The following is a 16,402-nucleotide window of genomic DNA, read 5'->3' on the forward strand; positions in this document are numbered from 1 at the left end:
AATCTAAATTATCAACAAACCTACCTATTTTTGTTTGGTATATTTTAAGTTTATAGCATGGACTCTGTAATTGTTTAAAAATATTTGTGTTGCATTTCCAGCACTCATGATTCCATCAGTTCTTGCCGTGTTTTTCACCATAGTGTTTGAAGTTCTGGGATTAATCTCTGGTAAGATAAAATTTGTTTTACAACAGCTAAAACCAGAAGGTTCAAATGCGAAGCACGTTATTTTAGACGACCCCCTTGTTTTGTTGAACATTTACAACCTCGGTGATCATTTCTTATGTTTCTGTCAGACCAGCCAGCTCATACTAGAAGATGTAAAGGCCCTCCCTATGATAGAAGAGGTACTTTAAATATTCAGTTTCAACCCCACTTGTGTTCACAATAGAAAATGGTTATGATTTGTTTCAGTGGTTCATTATTTACTCACAACAGATTTATATTAGCAACAAAATATGTATGCATAACTAACAAATGTATTGAGAATATTTGTATTAATTGTAATTATTAGTTTTTCATTATCTAATAGTCTGTAAATGATTTATGGTGGTCAATAGCATCTCCATAACAATAATCAACTCAATTGAGTAAATCTAAAGCTGGCAAGCTACACAGATCAGCCACAATTCAATGTTTTGGCTGAATGATATATATACCTATACTGTATATATACAGTAGGGACATAAGTATTTGGACAGTGACACAGCTGTCATAATTTTGCTTCTGTACACCACCACGATGGATTTGAAACGAAGCCATTAAAATGTGATCGAAGTGAAGAATTTCAGCTTTAATTCAAGGGGTTTAACAAAACTATCCCATCAACCATTTAGGACTTACAGCCGCTTTTATACATAGTCCGTCATTTTCAGAGGCTCAAAAGTAATTGGACAACTAACTGACAATCAGTTTCATGGCCAGATGTAGCCTGTTCCCTCATTATTTCATGACAAATTACGCAGATAAAACATCTGGAGGTGATCCCAAGTGTTGAATTAGCATTTGGCAGCTGTTCATGGGAACTCTCAATATGCCGTCCAAAGATGATGCTGATGCAAATGAAGGAGGCCATCATTAGGCTGAAAAAGCATAACAAACCTTTCAGACAGATGGCCAAATCAACAATTTGGTACATTCTTAAAAGAAGGAATGCACTGGCGAGCTCAGCAACACCAAAAGGCCTGGAAGACCACTGAAGACAACTCAAGTGGATGATCACAGAATTATTTCCTTGGTGAAGAAAAACCCTTCACAACATCCAGCGAGGTCAAGAACACTCTCGAGGAGGTAGGTGTATCACTGTCAAAGTCTACTATCAAGATACGCATTCATGAATGTAAATACAGAGGGTTTACCACAAGGTGCAAACCACTCATAGTACTCACGGACAGAAAGGCCAGGTTAGACTTTGATAGAAAACATGTAAAAAAGCCTGCCCAGTTCTGGAACAGGATTCCCTGGACAGATGAAACCAAGATCAACTTGTACCAGAATGATGGGAAGAGAAGAGTGTGGAGAAGGAAAGGAACGGCTCGTGATCCAAAGCATACTACATCATCTGTCAAACATAGTGGAGGCAGTGTTATGGCAACACCATGTATGGCTGCCAATGGAACTGGGTAACCGGTGATTATTGATGATGTGACTGCTGATAGAAGTAGCAGGATGAATTCTGAACTGTACAGGGTTATATTATCTGCTCAGATTCAGCCAAATGCTGCAAAACTGACCGGACGGTGTTTCACGGTACAGATGGATGATGACCAAAAACATACTGCAAAAGCAAAACAAGAGCTTCTCAAGGCAAAGAAATGGTATATTCTTCAATAGCCAAGTCAGTCACCTGACCTTGACCCAACTGAGCATGTTTTTCACTTACTGAAGACAAACTGAGGGCAGAAAGACCCACAAACAAGCAGCAACTGAAGGCGGCTGCACTAAAGGCGTGAAAAAGCATCTCAGGGGAGGAAACTCCGCCTTTGGTGATGTCCATGGCTTCCAGACTTCAGGCAGTCATTGACTGCAAAGGATTTTCATCCAAATATTAAAAATAATCTTTATATTTATGTTTGTGTTGGTTTGTCCAAATACTTTTGAGCCTCTGAAAATGAGGGACTATGTATAAAAATGGCTGTAATTCTCATATGGTTGTTGTGATATTTTTGTTAAACCCCTTGAATTAAAGCTGGAATTCTTCACTTCAATCACATCTTGATGGCTTTGTTTCAAATCCATCGTGGTGGTGTACAGAGGCAAAATTATGAAAATTGTGTCACTGTCCAAATACTTATGTCCCGACTGTATATGTACATATATATATATATATATATATATATACATATATATTCATACTCATAATCTTTAAATTCTAAATATAAAGCATTACAAACATTCAGACCCATTCTTCATAAAAACTAATATTAGCTTCTAACTCTTTATAGATGTTTGCTGGGGATTTTGTTTTGCACTTTTCGTGGCCATCCTGAACCTCAATTCATATCAGGGTAAAGCCACATGACTTTAGAGCATATGAGATATGCAAACGCTTTGGGAAAATACTATTTCTGTGCTTTAATATTGTGCTTTATTCCAGTCTACACAATGTCTTATGGATGTGGAATCGTGGTGTTTGCTCTCAGGGGAGCAAAACGGAAATACAGCTCTCTAAGGTAGGTAGGCTACCAAAAGCTGATTTAAATTTTACTCATTGTTCCTATAGATTAACAGCCTTATCGCAGGTTGAATTCAATGTCTTTAAATATCTTTTAAAGTTAAGTAGAGTAGTGGTATTTGTATGATCTAAAAATCTAATTTTTCTCTTTTGGACAGGACGCTGAGAAGAAGACAGCAACCTTGGTAGTAAAAGGAATTTACAACCACAGAGGATGAAGTTACAAACAGTTAATACTGAGGTATGTACAAGGTCAACGAGCAGAGGTGTGTTATCAGAGATGCTGAATTCTACCAGGAAGCCATATATGTTTCCATGGAAGCATTCATGTTTCTGAATCTTTCATGATCAGATATTTAGCTGTTCATTTCCTAGTTATATAGAAAATGTATTAGTAAGCTCAGGGATGTGCAGTAAAGAAATAACTTATGAAGCAAATAATGCAGACCTGTACTCCACTTTCATAAAAAGGAGCTCTGTATTACTGATACTGAACATGTTGCCATACATGATAGTTTTGTATCAATTAGTAACTGACATTGTTTCAATTAAAAATTCAAGCACAGATTCCCGCTTCTTAGTATGTGCTGTTTGAACTACACACATCAACATAAATACACATCTAGGGAAAAGGAACAAACTATAGTGAAAGCTCAAATTCAAATGCAGAGGGCTTTATTACATGAAAGTAAGGTACATACAAAATTTCAAGTAACAAAGAAAGTGTTTGATCTTGGGTTCACAAGTCAGATGTAATTCTACCTTCATAGTCACAAGCAACCATATTCTCCATCAGCACTGGAGGGACCTTCGACCCTCCACCTTATGTAAAAGAGATGATGTTATTGACCACACAATTATAATCGTCCCACTGCTGGCATGGTCCAAATGTACTTGCTGGTACAGATGAACACCCAGGTGCGTAGGTTTATGGTCCCTTTGAAATCAATAACAAAAGAAAGTGCTGAAGAGAAATGATACAATTTCTGAAACCACATAAGTTGAAATTGTCTGAAGATTTGAATAGTGGTTTTGTGTGACTGCTCTTTATGACCTAACTACATTTGTTTGATTTTTTTTCTCCACTACCTTCTACAAACAACAACTTGGTTAGCTTCTTTCTCACACCTGCTTTAAAACTAAGCCCCACCCAGTATTAAGAGCTACATCAGAACAATATAAAAACATTTCCAGTTGAACGAAGTTAATCGAAGAGCATTAATAAAAAAAACACACACAAGGGCACATCTATTGTTTTGTATGCTGAGTCACTTATGGCCACATTTTGATTGCTGAACTGGATCCATGACAATGCTGAGATTATGATTATATGTGTAAATGTGTGTTTGTATTTGTGTGTCTCTTTTTTGTGTGTGTGATGTGATGGATGCGTGAAAGATGGGTAAATGTGGAACTCTACTTCAAAGTGTACAACACAAAATCACATTACTTTAGTACACACTTAAGGGCATTCACAGTGAAGGAATTTAAAGAGCTGGGTGTCGTGAATCAAAATCATACTTGACTGTTTATCTAAATCTGCAGGGGTGTGATTAGATAGGTGGGTGGGGCAGGGAGAAAGTTACTTGGCGTTGGTAGAGCTGCTGAGCATCTTGCGGACGGCCTGGGCAATGGCATCACGGTCGATGCCATAGATCTTGAGCAACTCGTGTGGTTTGCCACTGCGGGGAACATGGGACACAGCCAGACGATGGAGATTGAAGCCAGACTCATTGACCATTGCTGAGCACACTGCCTCCCCGAGGCCACCTGTGGAACAACAATTTATCACATGAGAGGGATGAAGAGGGAAGATAAATCCTCTTAGAAGGGGTGGGGGGGGGGCGCCCAGTCACCTAAAAAATTGTTTTCAGCAGAAATGGGCCTTCGCACACATGTCACATAGAGTAAATAGTAAATAAGTGCAGTATATAGACGGCAAGAAAACATTACAAGTGAAACATATTGACCACTTTACCACAATCCTTCTTGGTCCAGATTTAAAATGAATGAGATACCCATCATCAAACTGATTACAGTTGCCCGATATCCTTTGTCCAGTCAAGTCCCCGCCATCACCCATCCCCACTCTCTTCACAGGCACAGGGCATGGCTGTCTGTGCTATCTAGGTCACAGTGAGCCCCATGGGCACATGCTCAGTTAAGGAAATCTGACAGCACTCTGCCTCGCTAGCTCTCACACTTACAAAATGCACCACAACACCAATACCTTGCCTGCAATGAGGGCACACAACAGTCAGCCTGCCGCTCGGCCAATAAGCTAATGCCACCACATCGCGTCTCCGCTGCTGCACCAATGAAAACTTGCCACCACAACGCATCCAAGGATATGGACCAATGACAGGGCCCCAGCTGCATTATGCGGAGAAGCTTGTTGCTGCTATGTTGGTAGAGGTCATACAATACGCAGAGGCTTAACGGTATGTGTATCTTTTATGGAAACGTACCTTCATAGTAGTGGTCCTCTACGGTGAGGATTCGTCCCCTGGTGGCACGTGTGTGATCAATGATGGTTTTGACATCCAGTGGTTTGATTGTGAAGGGGTCAATGACCCTGACTGAGATCCTCTCTGAAAAATCCATTAATTAAGTGGTTAATATCACCACGGTGCATCCTGAAATAAACATATTAGTTTATGATAATGATGCTTGAGAAAGCCAGGGGAACATGTATGATTCCATTCTAGCGGATGCAAGCTCAGGGAAGAATTAAAAAAAAAAATCATAAAAGAAAAGACAGATTCTGAAAGCCTCAATTAAAAGCTTTTGTTGTACATGGTAGTTCCCAGTGCTACAGCTGGTGACACTGAATCATCAAGCATTATTGACAGCATTCATTAAAATGACCCGTGAGGGAATGAATCAAAGTATATGCTGTATTATTTTCAATGCCAGCTGTGATAAGTAATATTGGACCAAATGTGGTCATACAGTGTTGTGTTAGCTGCTTTATTTTTAAAATAGAAACTGGCATATATTTCATCTTGCAGTCAAAAAAGTTATTTGTTAACTGCTACGGTACCTTTCTTTAAATGTTCAGCTGCAGCCAGGGCCTCATGCAAAGTCACTCCAGCTGCCACCACGGTTACCTGGTCCTCTTTGCTCTGGAACACCACCTGGAAAAGGGAAAAGTATTATCTTCTGTTTCGTTTTACATGTTGACAGTGATTTATGTGTGTGTGTGTGTGTGTGTGTGTGTGTGTGTGTGTGTGTGTGTGTGTGTGTGTGTGTGTGTGTGTGTGTGTGTGTGTGTGTGTGTGTGTGTGTGTGTGTGTGTGTGAGCGTGTGTGTGTTTTTTTTACTGAAAAGACTCTCACCTTTGCCTGTCCCACATGGAAGTCCTCATTGCTGTTATAGATGATGGCGCTGTCTTGGCGGCTGGTTCGGATGTAGCAAACACCCTGCATGAAGGGGAAAATGACAAAAGCATCACCACTGAGCCAGCAAATAGGCTCTCTTGCAAACAGGTAAGTGTCCCACTAATACTGTAGGGAAGCCAGAACTCTGTAGCTGGGTTTTAGGTACCTTTGTGGCTGCAGCCAGTTCCACAGCCTTCTCTGTAGACACCCCGTCACTCGGATAGAAAATGGTTGCTGTGGGAAGGGCCCTGAACATAGCAATGTCCTCGAGACCCATCAGAGAGGGGCCTTCCTCTCCTGTAAAATGCACATTTTATAGTCGATTTCATTCATCCAACGATCAGAAAATCCTCAAAAGTTATCGACTGGTTAGGTGAGCTGATGCATGCAGGTATAAACAGACATAAAGCCAGACTTTCCATGCAGTGTACCTGCACTAACAGAGGGACACGTGGTTCCCTTCAGACAGCTTCCAGGGCAGACAGGAAGGGAGAAAAAGGGGAGGATTGAGTACTAGCTGTAAGGTCAAGGGGGCAGATGATAAGGAAAACACAGGATTAGAGGGGAAGAGAGAAAGGATTGCAAAAACTGCACACACACACACACACACGCACGCACGCACGCACGCACGCACGCACGCACGCACGCACGCACGCACGCACGCACACACACACACACACACACACACACAACCACACACATCCTTGTTTTACTCTATTTACGGGGACCTGTCATTGACATAATGCATCTGCAACCCCTTTACCCCAACCTTAACCATCACAACTGAATGCCTAACCCCAACCCTTAGACTAACCCTTAAAAAAAGTTTTAACCCTCAAACAGCCATTTAAACTTGTTGGGTCCAGCATTTTCGTCCCCACAAAGCTGTTGGACCCACCAAGTATAGTGGGCTCCCGGTTCATTAGACCTCATGAATATAGTAAAACAATTCCACACACATAAACAGATCATTCTTTTATACATTTATCAACATTAGGGATACTGTGAATATGGGTGCTGTGAAGTGTCTGGCTCAAGTGTAAAGGAATGAGGGCGAACTTTGTGAAGGTGTGTGAGAGGGGCTTTGGTGTGCATGACGCATTAGCAGCGGTTTACTAACCACTGGACAGGCCGCAGTGGGAGCCACACAGGTTGATGCTGCTTTCTGAGATGGCTGCCATGCGAAGCTGGTCATAGGCGCGGGTAAAAAAGGAAGCAAGAGTACTGGCAAACACGACATTCCTCTCACGGGCAGCGCATCCCATGGCAACGCCGACCTGGGAAAGGAATTTACTGTTTCTTAGTACCTATACAAGAGCCCAAGTGATATAACTTTCCTGTGGGTGCAAAATCAGATAGTCACAGGCCAAAAAGATCACGACAAGGGTCAAATATCTGTGGCAAAAACCATATTTGAAAGCCTCTTTGAACCAAAGACCATGTTAAGTAACAAGTCAATGAAAAGAGTTTTCCACAAATCTCTGGAGCTTTTTTTCCCATATGGGTGGAATCAGTGGCATACCTTCTCTTACAAATAATTTCCTTTGTCCTGTCCACAAAAATCTCTTCAATCCCACAACTTCTTTCCTTCCTTAGACAGAAGCAACAACTAAGCACCCATGAAAGCTCAAGCATGATGTTAGATAAATTCTTATACTTATATGTAATCAAAGAAAATAAACTGCTCATTTAAAGGCTGCACTAAACATTGTTTCATTCAAACTAAGACAAACAAATCAGATGTTTTTATTTTATAGTGTCAATCTCCTTATTTAAAATGCAGTAGGTTTTCATTTAGCCACTCTAGCTGTGCCATTCAACTTTTGACTTTTCTCACGCATTCAGCCAGATGGTCCCACCCTCTACACTGATTAATATTTTACTTCTGAATACACTTGTCATGACTGCTTATCATCATACACATGCCTGACCTACATTGGAGTAGGTTTCCGCTGGAGCCATAACAGAAAGGAATTAATGCCTAATCACTTCCCTCCAAATTATTAATCTAGGATCAGATAAATTAATAATAAAGGCAAAAGAAAGGCACTGGCAAACCACATTCACTCTGACGGCGCATCCAGCAACAACACCATACGACCTGGGAAAGAATTTACTGTTTCTTAGTACCTATACAAGAGCCAAGTGATACTCTTTTCCTGTGGAGTGCAAAATCAGATAGTCACAGGCCAAAGATCGACAAGGTCAAATATCTTTTAATGCTTAAAACCATATTTGGCCTCATAGACCAAAGACCATGTTGAAAATAACAAGTCAATGAAAAGAACACAAATCTCTGGAGCTTTTTCCCATATGGGTGGAATCAGTGGCATACCTTCTCTTACAAATAATTTCGCCTGTCTGTCACACAAAAATCCCTCGCCAATCCCCACAACCTATATTCCTTGAACAGAAGCAACAACCAAAACTTCCATGAAAGCTCAAGCATGATGTTAGATAAATTCTTATACTTATGTAATCAAGAAAATAAACTGCTCATTTAAAGGCTGCACTAAACATTGGCTTTCATTCAAACTAAGACAAACAAATCGAATCTTTTTATTTTATAATGTCCAATCTCATATTTAAATGCAGTAGGTTTTCATTTAGCCTCTATTATGCCATTCAACATGACTTTTTCTCCGCATTCAGCCAGATGGTCCCCCTCTACACTGATTAATAGCACTTCTAGACCACACTTGTCATGACTGTATCATCATACACATACCTGACCTGCATTAGGTGGGTTCCGCTGGAGCCATAACGAAAGGAATTAATGCTAATCACTTCCTCCAAATTATTAATCTAGGATCGAATAAATTAATAATAAAGGCAAAAGAGAGTACTGGCAAACACGACATTCCTCTCACGGGCAGCGCATCCCATGGCAACGCCGACCTGGGAAAGGAATTTACTGTTTCTTAGTACCTATACAAGAGCCCAAGTGATATAACTTTCCTGTGGGTGCAAAATCAGATAGTCACAGGCCAAAAAGATCACGACAAGGGTCAAATATCTGTGGCAAAAACCATATTTGAAAGCCTCTTTGAACCAAAGACCATGTTAAGTAACAAGTCAATGAAAAGAGTTTTCCACAAATCTCTGGAGCTTTTTTTCCCATATGGGTGGAATCAGTGGCATACCTTCTCTTACAAATAATTTCCTTTGTCCTGTCCACAAAAATCTCTTCAATCCCACAACTTCTTTCCTTCCTTAGACAGAAGCAACAACTAAGCACCCATGAAAGCTCAAGCATGATGTTAGATAAATTCTTATACTTATATGTAATCAAAGAAAATAAACTGCTCATTTAAAGGCTGCACTAAACATTGTTTCATTCAAACTAAGACAAACAAATCAGATGTTTTTATTTTATAGTGTCAATCTCCTTATTTAAAATGCAGTAGGTTTTCATTTAGCCACTCTAGCTGTGCCATTCAACTTTTGACTTTTCTCACGCATTCAGCCAGATGGTCCCACCCTCTACACTGATTAATATTTTACTTCTGAATACACTTGTCATGACTGCTTATCATCATACACATGCCTGACCTACATTGGAGTAGGTTTCCGCTGGAGCCATAACAGAAAGGAATTAATGCCTAATCACTTCCCTCCAAATTATTAATCTAGGATCAGATAAATTAATAATAAAGGCAAAAGAAAGGCACTGGCAAACCACGGGTGTGAGCAGCAGCCACATTGACCATAAGGAAGAAAAATGAGTTGTATCTTTTCCCATCCTTATATTATTGATAGACAAGTCATGTATAATTAAATAAAACAGGCTCCGACTCACAGCTCTGAGATGTAGAGCTGACAAATAATAATTTACTCAGCAAAATCACCACTTTAAAGAGCAAAAGGAGGTTTATCTGTGTTCTCTAATAAGCTAAAAAAAAATAAAAAAATAAGAGAGAGCATTACACCAAATACCTCACTAATAGGATATAGAAAGCTTCGTTTATGAATACATTTCTTACAAAATATCTTTCTCAAGCTTTGTGAAATAGGCTTAAATCTGGAGATTCATAAGGGATCATACCATATTCTGCTGTGCAATGTAGCACTCGACAAAGCGGTTTGGATGCTCATTCTTGAAGATCTCTGAGTAGGTGAGGTTGTTGGTGTCTCCATCTAGGGCCACAACACGTTCATTGTAGCGGCCAAGCTTGGCCAAAGCCATCCCATATGCTTTCCGTGTTGTAATCTAAAGAACAAAGAAAGAGAGACCATCTTTATGTTGCATTCATTCATTTGCTTCTGTGATTTCTGTAGACACTGTGTGTACATACTTGAGAACAGAGTGTGAGGATATGGATGAAGCCTGTGCTTGTGCACAGGTGACAAACCTTTTCTCCAGCCTTGTAGCTAGGTGCACTGGGCATCCTGATGTTTCTCAGGCTGACCGGTGGGGAGTCCTCGACGGGAGTAGGTGGGTACAGGTGCTTGCTGCTGTTTGTGATGCGGCTCTGCAGATCCTTCATAACCATCTCGGCCATGTCTTTGGGCAGAGGTTTGGCATGCCAGCCTAGCTTATCTTCTGCAGCTGAAACCGCATAAACAATGCAATGCATTGTTAGACTCAAAAACATTGCATTGAATTTGTACTAGAGTGAGAGCAATACATTTGCAGATGAGGAGTGGACAGTGAGTTACCTGGAATGCCTTTGCCCTTGATGGTTTTTGCAATGATGGCAGTGGGTTGATGGCGTGGCTGGCTCAGAGCCTTGCAAAGCTCTTCCACGCTGTGTCCGTCCACAATTATAGCATGCCAACTACACACATACACACACATCAAAGCCACACATTAAAATCCACTTGTACAGAGGGCATGAACACAGATCTTGCAGATTTTTGCAAAATGCTCTCTTACCATCACTTTCTACATATTCTTTCAGCACAGCACATACACATTCACGTGTGCACACACACATTAAGCAGCCTCTACTACTCTGAGATTTTCAGTTTTATGCATTATTACCCAAAAGCTTCAAAGCGTTTCTGATATTTCTCCACGTGATGCTGCAGGGGAGCAGGGTCACTTTGGCCCAGGCGGTTGATGTCCACGATAGCCACCAGGTTGTCAAGCTGGTAGTAGGAGGCAAATGACATGGCCTCCCAGACAGCTCCCTCCGACATCTCGCCATCCCCCAGCAGGCAGTACACACGGTAACTGAGGTGGAGAATAGGCTGAGATTATAGTATTACTGTGTGTTGGCAAGCATTTGTGCGTGCGTGTGTTGTGTATGTTTGGATGAGGGTGGGGTGCTGTGCTCACAAGAAGCGACATATCTCACGAAAATACTCTTTGACACCTTTCCAGTCAAACTGATTCTCTTTCCGTTATCTGACAGTTGGGCTGGTAACCAGCTGTGGCATGATAAAAGCTTCCCCAGGCCTCTGAAGGTGTGGCTGCTGAATTTCACACCTGTCCGTGAAACGTATCTCCCAAAAGAACTCCATAGATTCCTTTAAATGAGGCCGATGATGTTCTTATTTTATGCAAACGAATTGTTGTTCATTTATTTTTTGTTCGCCATCCGTCTCAAATATTACCAGGTGAGTCAAAATGTCCTCTATATACAGTAGAGGATATATATAGTAGTAGTTTTATGAAAAGCTTTATATTTTGCCACCATTGCAAAGGAAAAAAGTAACACAGTGAAATGGAATCAGTTTGTGATGATAAATTAGAACACTAGACTGAGAACAAATATATGGTTGAAAGCACACTATCTGAATTCGATTCTGAGATGAAAACTGCTCAGATGGTAAAAATAACTGAGATATGACTGCTGGGCCTGTGCTTATTAGAGCAGAAGAATCGTGAGAGCAGAGCATGTAGCCGCAGCACACACCCACAAAATCCGGAAAATCCTAATCACTAGACACTCAAAAGAAATACGATGCAGACCAAAAAGGAAACTAAAGATAACTCAGAAATGTATAGTGCGAAACCACACAATAATGCTGCTAATATTGGCATTTTGTGTCAAATGAAGTTGAGTCAGTGTTTGTCTATACCAGAGAAGGAATTTTTAAATGGATATAAACAAGAAAAAAATGAATCTAAAGCTAATAAAAGTAAAAATAGAGTATTTCTTTTTAAACTTGTGTGTCAATATGTATTAAGGATTACCTGGACTTGTCAAAATATTTCCCAGTGTAAGCCATTCCACAAGCCACACCAAGACCCTGCCCCAAGGAGCCAGTAGCTACATCAACAAAGTTCTGCTTCTGAAATTTTGCACAGCACACACACACACACACACACACACACACACACACACACACACACACACACACACACACACACACACACACACACACAGAGTTAAGTGTTATCAAAAACAGTTTGTACACCGGTTGTGTTCCATGAGGTGATTCCTGAGGTGTAGTAGAGTATGTGACAGCTTACTGAGCTTACTGGGGTTGGGTGGCCCTCCAGGTTAGAGTCAACCTGGCACAAACTGAGCAGTTCGCTCTCCTTCAGGAAACCTGATTCAACCCACATGGAATACAGGGCCGGAGCAGCGTGACCCTGTGGGAAGAACAATCACAAATCCACATTAAATCCATTAGCAACCACAAATGTGAAAAGAGGGCCTCCTGTTCAGACCAGTAGGACTACCTAGGTCTCACCTTGGACAGGATGAAGCGATCATTGTTGAAATTCCTGGGGTCTTCAGGGCGGTACTTCATGGTGTGGAAGAAAAGCACAGACATGATTTCTGCCACACTGCAGCATGATGTGGGGTGTCTGTGTGACAGAGGAGATGGTGCTTTTACCCATGTGTCAGACTAAACTAAATACACATGCACAAGACACACAGACTGCTTCAGTTTTAACATGTTTATCATTAAGAGCATGTAAAAAAAAAAAATAATGCTATAATATCATGGCAGATTTCAGATCCTAATCATGTTGCAAAATCATCCAGAAATGTAGATGTAATGTAAATGCACAGTAGCACACAAACACCCTCAGGAATAGTAGAAAAAATCGAACATGTGCTGGTCATTGCAGATTTCCAGATGTCACAGTGCAGACCTAAACATGAGGGCTGATGAGAGTTCAAAAACCAAAATAGGTACATGAAGAACCAAGTAACTATTGGAAATGCATTCACATACGCTGAATGCAGACCAAATGCTAATGGAGCTAGTAAAACTAGTAGCGCTCATAAAGCTCCATGGGTTGGTTTACATCATACATAGGGGCTAAACAGATTAGATATAGAAATATTTGTAAATGCTAGTATTACATTCAAATTAGAGCAATTTGTGCTTTAATAAACAATCACTGCATAGAGCCACATTAGTGAAGCCCCCATCAACTTTACACTTAATCACAAAGCGCTCCATCCAGTGCTTTGGAACCTAAAGGACAAAGTATTTTGGCGCGCTGATATCAATAGGTGGTTATTGGCCTTTCCCACATGTAAAAATACTGGAGTTATTCACTGATAATGTACTAATATGACATATACAAAAATTAGTTTGCATTTTAACACAGCTATTATACATTAATGCTTATAATAAGGCTTAGAATATTTTAAGTCAAGCAACCATTTTCCACTATATCTTAGTGTTTCTCTGTTCCCATCACTGCCTAACTGTGTAACTGTTCAATGAATTCCTCAAATGTAGAAAAGATTTTGGGTTTCACATGGCTGTTCAAACATAAAGAATTCTGAAAAAAAAAAACCCCAATCATTATTATGCTCATCTGTACAGAGACATTTCTATCACAAATTGAGTGCTATGATACCACATCTGCATTGAATTAATTTATTAGTAATCTAACACAGAGCTCTAAGAATTGATTATAGTAAAGATTTCAGTTTATCAATGAAAAATTTACAATCCTTCCCCACTGGAAACGGTCGTTGCGCTTGCAGCAACCATGCCATACTCAAGTCTATCATGCAACATACATTCCATACATTGTACATGGTAGTCTATTGTGCCCAGTACCACATAGGTGCATATTACCGTTCCTAATTCAGAAATCAAGTACAATAATTATCCTGCAAACAAAGTAAATATTTGATTTTGAAATAACAGAAATGCACCAAAGACCGTATACATTTTTGGTCATTCTCCAGCATATGAAAATCCAATCATCTGAAATGATTAAATTATTCGCTTTGAAGGGCAACTGTGATTATAGTATTTTACAGTTATGTATGAAAACTACACTGCACTCAGATGGATAATTAGATTAATTGAAGTTTCTGCAACACGGCGTGTATTTTATAAATATACCATAAATGTTCTAAAAAGCAGAATGATATAGAAATTGCTTACTCTAAATCCTCTAAATTTCCTTCAGTTAGTTGATAAGGGTTTCAGAATACAATTGCTCAAATAACAACTTTGGAAGTTCAAATTATTCTGTCAGTAGACCAAAGGAGGAGAACAAAGGAAGGACACGTTGTTCCTTTGGCCCTTCACTTGCATCTACGTCTGAGTGTGTGCATCTGTACGTGAATGTAGTTCAGTAGGTGGAAATGTTGGTGTTCATCTACTCATGCTGCATAGAAATATTAAGTTTGCATCATGCTTTGCACACATCGTGTAAGTTTATATATGCACTTCATTCACAGTCTTAAAGCTCATGTGTGAGAGTCAGTAGAGGAGACTCACCCACTGCCCGCCGCAGTCGTTGCCTTGATGGAGTTGATTCGGAGGCGGTTGGCGATGTTCCTCAGCGCCTGCACTGTCTGCTGGTCAGGTTTGTGGTAATCCTCCATGAAGGCAAAATGTCAAGTTCCACAGCACCAGAAAAGTGGACCAACTAAGATCCTCTGTTGAGTTTGTGTGTTTCGAGTGTGTGTCTGTGAGAGTAAGGGTAGTCAAAGAGCAGTACCTGTACGTATGTGTGTGTGTATCTGTGTGTGTGTGTATGTGTGTGTGGGTGTGTGTGTGTGTGAGCAGCAGAAGCAGAGAAAAAAGAGAGAGAGAATGGAGGAGAAGCTGGATTTATCCTACCAGGCGTGCAGACACATAGATGCACAATCTCCATATACACACACACACACACACGCACAAACAGAGAGAGAGAGAGAGAGAGAGAGAGGGGAGGGGGAACCAAGTGACGTGTACTGGGTGTTACTGCTAAAATCAAATGGCACGCATTTCATTGGCTGCATTGTGACTGGGATGGTTTAGGTGTCTGTGTGTGTGTGTGTGTGTGTGTGTGTGTGTGTGTGTGTGTGTGTGTGTGTGTGTGTGTGTGTGTGTGTGTGTGTGTGTGTGTGTGCGTGTGTGTGTACGTGTGGTTGTGGGGAGGGGGGTGGAGGGGGAGGAGTGTCTGTTTAATGGGGAGGAGGGGAGGCATTAGAAGCATCTCACCCTGATTCACTTTGGCTTTACTGTCTAATCTAATAATTCAGATCTTGATGGTTGATTGTTCTTTGTTATTTATTCACACCAAACACCACATTCCTGTTGCCAAAGCCCATGTTTGAACAGGCACCTAATTTGTTTGTATTAGAATTTTACAGCGTAAAAAGATGATGCATATGAGGGATATAGCAAAAAGGAAGCAGCCACAAAAGACGACATACATTAATATCCCCCCCCAAAAAAAAAATCAATCAAACAACAAAAACAAAAACAAAAAACTTCCATTTGGAATATAAAATAAATAAATAAATCTAGCATAACACATTTCTATAAGAACATATCATTCATCATAATGTAATGATTGTAACCAACTTTTAGTCTGGCTTTCATCGTTATTTATATCTCATCTTCATCCTACTGTATTTACTTTTTCATTCTTAATTTTTGTTATTGGTTTGATTTTATATCATTAAAGTAATACTATGCAGTAGTTCCATAACATCTATCTGTAGTATAGTAACATAGTTGTATAGTATGTTGTATATTTTACATTGTACTGTATATAGTGTTGCATGGTGTATATACAATACTGTAGTTATGTGTAACTGATTTTCTATTTTGGTTCAATTTGAAATTATTAAAATTAATTATATTATATATTATTTTATATAGTTGTAGGTTCCTCCAAGATGGAGATTTACTTCTCAAGGGGCAAAAATGCATATCTGTCCTCAGTCTGCATCACCTCGCTTCTCTGTTTTCATTCTGTCTTCTGTCCAGCATCATGATGCTCAGTGAGCTTGATGAATCCGCAGACCGAGGACACTATGTTCTTTCCTCAGACGTCTTCTGCAACAGACCTCACAGACCTGACACGCCTGGACCTCACTACTGAGAGTATAATTCTAAATTACGTTGAGGGTGAAACAGCCATAGTACAGTGCTGAAGCACTTACACTCTATTATCTTTGAGTGCTGCTGCCATGAAAATG

The 16,402-nt window shown here is 40.2% G+C and overlaps 1 protein-coding gene across 3 annotated transcripts; it reads right to left on the bottom strand.

Annotated features, from left to right (window-relative positions):
- Positions 1–4,253: 4,253 nt before the first annotated feature.
- tkta (transketolase a) lies at positions 4,254–14,815 on the bottom strand. Of its 3 annotated transcripts, XM_040115704.1 has the most exons (15): positions 14,709–14,815; positions 12,702–12,819; positions 12,487–12,600; positions 12,199–12,296; positions 11,759–11,762; positions 11,041–11,249; positions 10,716–10,834; positions 10,409–10,605; positions 10,102–10,266; positions 7,177–7,333; positions 6,223–6,353; positions 6,015–6,098; positions 5,720–5,813; positions 5,145–5,267; positions 4,254–4,446 (listed from the first exon to the last, which is right to left on the bottom strand). In XM_040115704.1, the coding sequence occupies exons 1-15, from the start codon at positions 14,813–14,815 to the stop codon at positions 4,259–4,261; spliced, it is 1,908 nt and encodes a 635-aa protein (XP_039971638.1). In that variant the 3' UTR covers positions 4,254–4,258. The 3 variants fall into 3 exon arrangements, with proteins under 3 accessions (XP_039971638.1, XP_039971639.1, XP_039971640.1); XM_040115705.1 differs by lacking the exon at positions 11,759–11,762 and having other exon boundaries at positions 11,041–11,232; XM_040115706.1 differs by lacking the exons at positions 11,759–11,762; positions 12,487–12,600; positions 14,709–14,815 and having other exon boundaries at positions 11,041–11,232; positions 12,702–12,800.
- Positions 14,816–16,402: the final 1,587 nt, after the last annotated feature.

The sequence above is a fragment of the Xiphias gladius genome, chromosome 21, assembly GCF_016859285.1.
Source record: "Xiphias gladius isolate SHS-SW01 ecotype Sanya breed wild chromosome 21, ASM1685928v1, whole genome shotgun sequence".
NCBI classification, from domain to species: Eukaryota; Metazoa; Chordata; class Actinopteri; order Istiophoriformes; family Xiphiidae; genus Xiphias; species Xiphias gladius.

Coding starts and splice junctions, on each gene's coding strand:
- tkta (XM_040115704.1), bottom strand. CDS start 14,815: ATGGAGGATTACCACAAACCTGACCAGCAGACAGTGCAGGCGCTGAGG. Junction 6,354..7,176: donor CCACTGCGGCCTGTCCAGTG/GTTAGTAAACCG, acceptor TGCATTTTACAG/GAGAGGAAGGCCCCTCTCTG. Junction 6,099..6,222: donor AACTGGCTGCAGCCACAAAG/GTACCTAAAACC, acceptor CCCTTCATGCAG/GGTGTTTGCTACATCCGAAC.